This window comes from Solanum verrucosum, unplaced genomic scaffold, assembly GCF_900185275.1.
Source record: "Solanum verrucosum unplaced genomic scaffold, falcon-dt-bn FXZP01000055.1, whole genome shotgun sequence".
Classification (NCBI taxonomy): domain Eukaryota; kingdom Viridiplantae; phylum Streptophyta; class Magnoliopsida; order Solanales; family Solanaceae; genus Solanum; species Solanum verrucosum.
In genome coordinates this window covers 345,092-353,901 of record NW_026020149.1, presented here as the reverse complement: position 1 = coordinate 353,901, position 8,810 = coordinate 345,092, and the positions used below count along the sequence as shown (strand labels likewise).

Genomic DNA, 8,810 nt, shown 5'->3' with positions numbered 1-8,810 from the left:
TATATTTTTAGGTTTTGAAGTAAAAATGGAGAAAAGAAACCTCTTATTGAAAAATCGAGTATTAAATCATTCAATTTTTTTCAATACCTAATAAATCTTAATATTATTATTTTTTTCTAAAAAAGCACAATATTCTTTTTTTTCCCTTTTTTGCTATGTCTTTTCCTACTATTTCTTAAAATTAATTACTAAATTATCTTAAAGATTTTCGTTTGACCAATTGACGGTTCAGATATGCATGCTGACCAATTGACGGTTCAGATATGCATGCTGACCAATTGACGGTTCAGATTTATCACCGCTTTCTTTTACATATTATTAAAACCCTAAATAAATAGAGAGAAATTTTTTCATAAAACATAAAGGGGGTTTCACTTCAAGCCCTAGCTGAGGATTTTTGCTTCTCCGATCGATCGGCGCTCTCTTCAGGTGAGTTTTCCTTCTGTTCCTCCATTGATTTCGTCGATGCCGGAATAGTTTTCAGATTAGGTTTTTGATTTTGATGAATCGCCTGCTTTTTATCAGCTTTTTTGAGTTGTATGAATCTCAATTTATTTATTATTCAGTCGAATTTTGTATGTGTTGTTAAATCGAGCATCTGTTTCTGCGATCTTGTAGTTTTTGTTATGTTTATCATTGCATATTCGTTTAGGTGGTCTCGATTAGTTTGGGATTGAAATTCTCGATGTTGATGTATGTTGCAGTTGTTTACTTTTTTTTTGAGGTATTAGGGGTAGGGTTAGAGGCGGATGTAGTTTTTTTTTTCTGAATTTTGCTATGGATGGTACCTTGTTGATTTTTTTAATGTCTGATTTAATTTTTTGTATGGGTAGAGGAAGTGGTTCATTCATTAATGAGTGTAACTAATTTGAATGGGTGTTTCTAGCTGCTTCACTCATTCATCTCTAGTTATGATAGACAGGGTTTTGTGACCTTTCTTGTGTTAATTTTGTGACCTCATTTCTGTTGTTTGTGCTGTGCACTCTAGTGGCTTCGTACCAAGGTTTGTTTTCTGATTATATATTAGGGAGTTGTACTTACCATTTTGACACCCTTTGATTCGGAGATACTTAGGTTTGTGATGGTGCGTGCTAAAGGCAAAACCGATGCCTCAACTAATAGATCTGGAAGTGCTCCTGTTGCTTCTGAAGCTGTTTTGACAAAAGACTCCAGTGAGATGGAAAACAACGTCGAAACTGGAGTCTTTGTGGAAACAGCGGTAACTGAGCAAACAACGATCACTGTTGTTGCAGAAGAAGAAAATGATGGAGCAGAAGTTGAAACTTTGGAGGAAGAAAACAATGTATCAGAGAAAGAAAACAATGGGTCAGAGGAAGAAAATGATGGATCAGAGGAAGAAAGAGATGGAGCAGGAAAAGAAAATGATGGAGCAGAAGCTGAAATAGTGGAGGAAAAAAATGATGGAGCAGAACTTGAATCTTTAGAGGGAGAACTTGCTAAGAATGAAGATTATAAAGAAAATGAAATGGTTGGAGGGGATGAAGCATGTACTGCTGATAAGAAAGCAGAAGATGCTAATGGTAATGATGAAGGTACTAAGCAAGAAACTGTCATAGAACAGGAAGGTGTTAAACAGAGTGTAGGTATGGAAAAAAATGAAGATGAAATAAATGCAAAGAATAAGGAGGAAGTGGAAGGAAGTTTGAAACAAAAAACTAAGAGATCGAGGAAAAGGAATAATGATAGGAAGAGAAAGGCAAATGGACCCCCCCAAGAGAAAGGTAAAGATAAGCAAGTTCAAAAGAAACTAGCCTCTATTGGCAAGGGTGAGAAAGGCTTGGGAAAATTGGACTCAAAAACTCTTGAGCAAAGCTCTAAGAAAGTTGCTTATGAAGATAACTCTAGGGTGGCCCCTAAGGATATTGATCTTGAAGGCAAAGACAAACCCGAGTCATCAAGAAAGAAGTCTTCTGCAAAGAAGAAGGCTAATAGCATGGGTATGATCTTCATGTGCAACTCTGAGACTAAGAAGGATTGCTATCGTTACAAGGTTCTAGGATTGCCAGCAAACAAGAAAGAGACCGTGGAAAAAATTTACAAGGGGATGCGGCTTTTCCTATATGATATTGACTTGAAGTTGATGTATGGGATCTACAAAGCTGCAGGACGTGGTGGTTGTAACATTCAACCCAAGGCGTTCAACTCTCAATTTCCATCTCAGGTTAGCTTGTTGTGCTATCAATGTCCTCTTAATCTTCGATTGCCTTTCTCCTTCTAAAAAATTTGTCGGCTACGGACAATGTTTCTAGTTGACATATGAGAGAAGTACCCTTTTGTGGAGAGTTGCTAGTTTATAAATGTTTGCATGAGCACATTTAAGCTTGAAGTTTCAAGTAAGGATGTTTGTCCACGGTTTAGGTCAATTTGGTTAAAAAAATATTAATTTTTGGTTATCTAAAGAACAATATCAAGTTGAAACAAATCTAGTTCTTTTTTTTTGGTTCAAATAGCTTGTTTGACCAAGCTTTTAGAATTCGCTTATCTAGATAAGTATGTTTTTGGTTGAAAGTGCTTTTCGAAAAAGTATTTTTGGATTGTGTTTGGCTAATCAATTTGACGGTCAGTGTTGTCAAAGGCCCGCTTAAGTCTTGAAGCGAGACACAAAACTTGTCTAGTTGTTGAGTGCTCGCCTCACTTAGAGCCTGTTTGGCCTAGTTGTGTGGAGTCCAAAACACTTTTTGAGAAACAAGCAATTTTTTGAAAGATTATATGCTAGTGTAAATTCATGCGAATGGTTCAAGCCTAGCTTGAGTGGTAAAAGATGGAGGATTTGTGACTTAGGTCGCAGGTTCAAGCCCCATACCATGCAAAACGACGCCCAGTATTTAAGTGGAGAAGGGTAGAGGGGCGGCCCCATTATCCATCGAGTTTAGAAGGCTGTGATTGGTCCAAAGGGTGGGTCACATGCGGATTTCTTGGTTAGGAAAAAAAAACATGCAAATGGTAACAAAGGAGATGTAAACAAATTCTGTTTGTGCAAATGGCCTCTTAAATGATATAATTTTAAAATTAAATTATTATATATGATTTTGTGTAACTTCATTATTTTCTTCGGCTTTCAGCCGAGGGTCTATTTTGAATAGCTTCTACTCCCAAAGGTAGGGGGTAAGGTTTGCTTATATTTACTCCACTTGCAATCACTAGTGGAATCACACTTGGTATGTTATTGTTGATTAGATGTAAATTCAAACATTTTTAAAATCTTAAAGTAATGTAGCTATATAATTTAATTAATAATTTTTATATATTTATATATACATATATACTCCCTCCGTCCCATTTTATGTGGCACCATTTCCTTTTTGGTCAGTCCTAAAAAGAATGTCACATTTCCTTATATGGTAAGTATTTAAAGGTACAATTCTTCTTTTACCCTTGTTGGTCCCACTTAATCTTAAAATAATACTCCAATACATTTATGAGGAGAGAGAAAAGTGAGTTTAATTTTTAAAGGGCAATTTGGTAAACATTTCAAGGTCTTCATTTATTTCTTAAACTCCGTGCCCGGTCAAATGTTGCCACATAAAATGGGACGGAGGAAGTAATATATAAATGAAAGTCATTTATGTTGCTCAGGATTTTCAAAAGTGTCGATGTTTGTGTGGGATCCTCCAACAAACACGGGTGTGCAACACGTTTGGAGAGTTTGAGCAACATACCAAGTGATTATATATATGATATAATTAAACTAGTTTATGTGATATATAAACTTGGTATTTTTTATTTTGTCTGGTAATATATAATATCAAAATTTACAAAAGCTAAATTGAAGTCTTGAAAGCTCGGTTTGTTCGGTATTCATTTTCATCGGAGGATATATGCTCCTTGTATTAAAGCTTGAAACTAGGTGCAATGAGGTTTGGGTGCTCTGGGTGCTATGTTTCCACAAGGTGCCACTTTAATGTAGATATCAAGGAGCTCCCTCTAAGTGAGAGTGGGACTATAGATGACAAAGATATATCAATTGTTGAGGTAATGTTATGAAGGAATGTGCTATTCCCAAGGATGTGGAACTAGAAATTTAGTATAAGAAAGCTTGTCATAAATCTAGTAGAAGCTTAAAATTGTGGCTTTTCATTTGGATTGTAAATTTAGAGTGGTTACTTGATATGATAGGTTTTGTTATATATATATGTTTATATATTATATTGCGTTAAAGGGGATTGGTCATGCACACTTAAATCTCAGAGCAAGAGGAAGATGCTCTACACGGTGCATTAGTGAGGCGCCAAGATGTTGAGGTGTGCATGTTATCCCATTGGGTTTTTCTTGAAGAGGATAGTAATAGACAATAAACTTGGTTGAAAAGTTCTATATTACTTAATCTGCTCGATCCTATTTGAGCACACAAACTACTCTCTTTGACTACAACCTTTTCATATTGTTCAAATACTTTTGATTAAATTTTAAAAAATTGTTATTTATACTAGGAATGTGTTTTTTGATTACCTAAATCTTGTTTTAAAAGATTGAAAAATCAATGTCAAATTGAGACCAAAAATTACAAGGTTTGAATCGGGTAATGTGTGGTTGAGGGGGGAGGGATTTGAACCCCCTACATTGTGGTTAGTAGCCATGTGCTTAGTACGCCCCGCCCAAACAAATGGCTTGCCAAACAATCAAAAAGGTGTGTGGTTCAAGATATATACATTAATGATACGTTAATGTGTGTTTATGTTTCACAAATATGATTTTTTTGGGCATTTCTAATAATATCCATCTTTCTTCCTGATTTGACATTTTTCATTTTTGTAGTGTTAGCCCCGATTAGTTAAGGGTCGGAAAAACTTTTTACTTGTGAGACGGAATACTAATTTATTCCCATTTCTATGTGCACCTTAAAGTTGTTCGTTTCTTCCTTCTGTTCTGTTTATGTTGGATTCGTAGAGCAGAATTCTCTCTAATCTTGTATTCATGTGATGCATACATGCCACGATAGTTGTGAAGAAACCTTTGAGGCTTGATTTATTTGGGCTTATTCTTTTGAATGCCTTTTGTAATACTTCCGTCTATTTGAAGTCTGGAGTATCTTTTATTACCTAGCACAGATTTAAGGTCTTTTAAGATATAGTGGTTGTAAATCATTGGCGGGGTATCTTATACCCCTAAATATAGTTTTACTTTCTTGGAAACCCTAATGACATGCCAATATAAGTTGGTGGTTAACATAAGGCCAGTCTTCTCTTCTTTAACCCCCCCCCCCCCCCCCCTCCCCCTGGCAATGTCATATTGATGTTGCAGTTCATCAGACAGATGTGAAGATGGCACAATAGATTTTAAATTTAATCACGTTCTTAGTGCATCAAAAGGGGACTTCTGAAGTTTTCTACTACAGCTAAAGCTTGTGTTGCTTCATAATTTGTCCATTTGTGGGCAAATGATAGGAGAACATTTATGTGACTCCCATCTTCTTCCCTATGTTCTATTAGCTTCTTGCAACATCCTATTGCTGATGACCACGTTGCTCATGAGTGTTCTCCTTGAATCATAATTTACCTTCAGAATATTGTCTTTCAGCTGTGACTTCTGTGGCATCCATGTGTGGTTGTTTGTCAGATGCCTGCTTGTGGCTGGTGGCCCTCGGGTGTGGTATTGTAACTGACTACTCTTGAAGAGGAAGTATGTAGATGTCTAAAATTTTGGTTTGTTTGAAAAACTTCCTCACAAACATAGTTTTTTAAAAAAAAAATAGAATTCTATTGGCGCTTCTCTTCACATGTGGTTCAATGGTTGCAGGATTTTTGGGATTTGAACATTGTGTTAATTTTTATTGAAAATTGATTTCAGGTTCGTTTTACTGTACTTGAGGAATGCTTACCACTAGCAGAGGAAACTTTCAGGCAAGCAATAAAGAAAAACTATTACACCAGGGGCAAGTTCCATTGCCAATTATCCTCTGAACAGGTACTTGGGCTGATTTGCATTAATGGATATCCCAAGCATTTGTAAGTGTCGTCTCTTCAGTTTTCTTGTGATTCTAATTACCGACAATTTGTTTCTAATTGATAGGTGAAGGACCTGTGCAAGCTTTTCAGTACTGTGGGCAAAGGGTCCAGGTCCAAAGACACACAACTCAGACCTGAGATCGATGTGGTACCCAAACGACACAGAGCTAAGAGGCATGGTCTGGATGAAAGAAGACGTCCTGATCGCGCTCGACAATTTGAGCCGGTTGAAGACCGTCGGTACCGCGAGCAGGTTGAAGATCGTCGGTACCGTGAGCAGGCTGAAGATCGTCTGTACCGTGAGCAGGTTGAAGAACGTGGGTACCGTGAACATCCCCATTTGCATGGAAGGGGCTTGATTACATCTACTTTGATTCCATTAGCCCCTCTTCAACCTTTACCACCACCTGTTCAATCTTATGCATATAACAGGACTTTGGGAAGAGATCCTTATGGACAGGACACAGTGATACATCATAATGATTCTTACAGGCAGAGGCGATTGGTGGAACTCGCTGATCCTTATAGGCGGGACACTGTGATAGGCAATCCTGATGTTCACAGAGCATTGGTAGAGTCACATGATCACTACAGACGGGAGGGAATCCCAGAGCCTCGTGAATATCATCTGCCTCTGAATTTGGAAAGTAGACTCCAGGTTGCTGGTGGAATTAATGATTCATATGTGCCATACCGTGAGCGTCTATCATACCATGATCCTCCTCTTAACTCAGTGCGCTCGCAGCGTGAGTTTAACCCCCCTCCAGCTGGTTTGCGATCAGAATACCTCCATGGTGGTACATCTACTGTGTTCAGTTCTGCCAGAACCATGCTTCCTGAGTACCCTTCATCTGCAGCGGGCCCTCTGTACGGGCACCCTCATCGACGTCAACATCGTTTTTAGGTTTACAAAAAAGGTACCATCACATGAGGTTCTGGTAATCAGAATCATGCACAGCTTAAAACTTGAGACTATCTAAAATGTTATGTTAGTTCTCCATTCTTGCTGTAAGCGAGAGATTTAGTAGGAGATGTTATGCTTGTGTTTTGATCGAACTTTTAGATCAAACTATTATTTCCTTTCAATGGAGACATACCTTATGTGACAATGTTATCTTTTATTTTCAGTGTTGCTTATTGCTCAAGTATTTTGTAGGCTAGAAGACCATTGGAAAACAACCACGACTATAGCATGTCGTAAATGAAGCACACTGCATGGGTGTGCTTTGAAACTTATAGACTTGTAGCCTTTTTAAGACCTTTTTTCTCCAATTCACTACACATTTCCCCTATAGTTGATCCGTCACAGAATGAGTTGTATCTTTTGGAGATTATTATTAGTATATAGCCTTACAAAAATCCATTTCCAAAAATTTTAACAAAAAAGTCATTATTGTTGTTGTCGTTGTTGCCTCTTGATTAAAAATATTATTGAAAATTCCTTTCTTGGTATGGTTGGTGATCCATAATTCCTCAACATCCTTTAAATGGAAGGTTGCTTTTTCACATGCATTATTAGTAGTATATTTAAGTTAAATTACGTCAGGACAACTCTTCATGATTATGGATTTAACTCATATATACTCCCTCCGTCCCTATTTACTTGTCCATATTTCCTTTTTTAGTTGTCCCTATTTAGTTGTCCATTTTGACAAATCAAGAAAGGACAACAAATTTTTTCCTATTATACCCTTATTTACACTTCTTGAAAATTGTAAAAGTGTATGTTGTTTCCCTCCAATTTATTTCACTTGAATTCAAATAAGTGGTTGTAATTTTGAAGTGAAAAGTTGTCATAAGGGTAAAATTGTAACTTCACTGTGCTAATCATTGTTGCCTTAATCTGTGTGTCATTTCTAAAGTGGACAACTAAAAAGGGACGGAGGGAGTATCAAATAAGTTTTACACTTTTTTACATGATTGATAATTTTTAATATGTATAGCATGTAGTCTGGTTTCTTTTTAGGTTCAGTACTGTATGTATATTCCATATTTATGAACACAGTTCTGTAATTGTCATTTAGGTAACTTGATAGTGTAAATTTTTTTGTATTCTATGATTAGTGTATAAAAGTTAAGCTCTACATTTCAATCCTTTTAGAAAATGTGTAGTTCTTTTTTTAGTCTTTGAGGGACCAAAGTTATAAATATGTACTTGTAGGTTAGTTAAGTTGGTAGTTGGGTCCTCAAGTAGACTTGGATATAATATGGGTTTTGCTTCAAGAAGAAGAGTTTTTAATAGTATGGTCCTAAAAATATGTTGACAAAAAATAAAATAAAATAGTATGGTCCTAAAAAAAATGTTAAAAACAAAAAGTACAAAAGGCAGCATAACAATTTATGCTTATTTAAGAAACCGCAATGGTCCAAATGAGAAAGTTTGATGGCCACACATGCTCTAACAATTCTAGAGATTTTTCTTTATTGTAAATCAAAATTGAAGAAACACTAGAAAAGATGACGATTTCACCTTCTAAGAAAGAGTGTAGATAATCCTTGATTAGTGAATTTACATTTTAAGTATGTAGTCTCAAACTAGTAGTGGCCGTCTTTGCTGGAAAGCGAATTGCCTATACAGTTGAATTGAATTCGTAACAATCAAATTTCAAAATAAATATCGAACAACGGATGGCAAGTCAAAAAAAAAATGAGGAGAGAGGTGGCATCAAAGTAAAAGATTGTGTGTGGAGTGGGAAGGATCCATGATAGTTGGGGAGCATGTACTAAAATGGTCCTCAATGAAACCAACTCCATACCAAAAAGGGCTATTTGGTTTGAGCATGCCTATATTGTGTATCACACAAAATTTGCTACTATTAAAAAAGAGCTTATGTTTTGTACATT

The 8,810-nt window shown here is 36.3% G+C and overlaps 1 protein-coding gene across 1 annotated transcript; it reads left to right on the top strand.

The window, feature by feature from the left end:
* Positions 1-826: 826 nt before the first annotated feature.
* On the top strand, positions 827-7,093 carry LOC125828048 (uncharacterized). Its single transcript, XM_049507351.1, has 3 exons — positions 827-2,182; positions 5,809-5,925; positions 6,031-7,093. The coding sequence occupies exons 1-3, from the start codon at positions 1,082-1,084 to the stop codon at positions 6,868-6,870; spliced, it is 2,058 nt and encodes a 685-aa protein (XP_049363308.1). The 5' UTR covers positions 827-1,081; the 3' UTR covers positions 6,871-7,093.
* Positions 7,094-8,810: the final 1,717 nt, after the last annotated feature.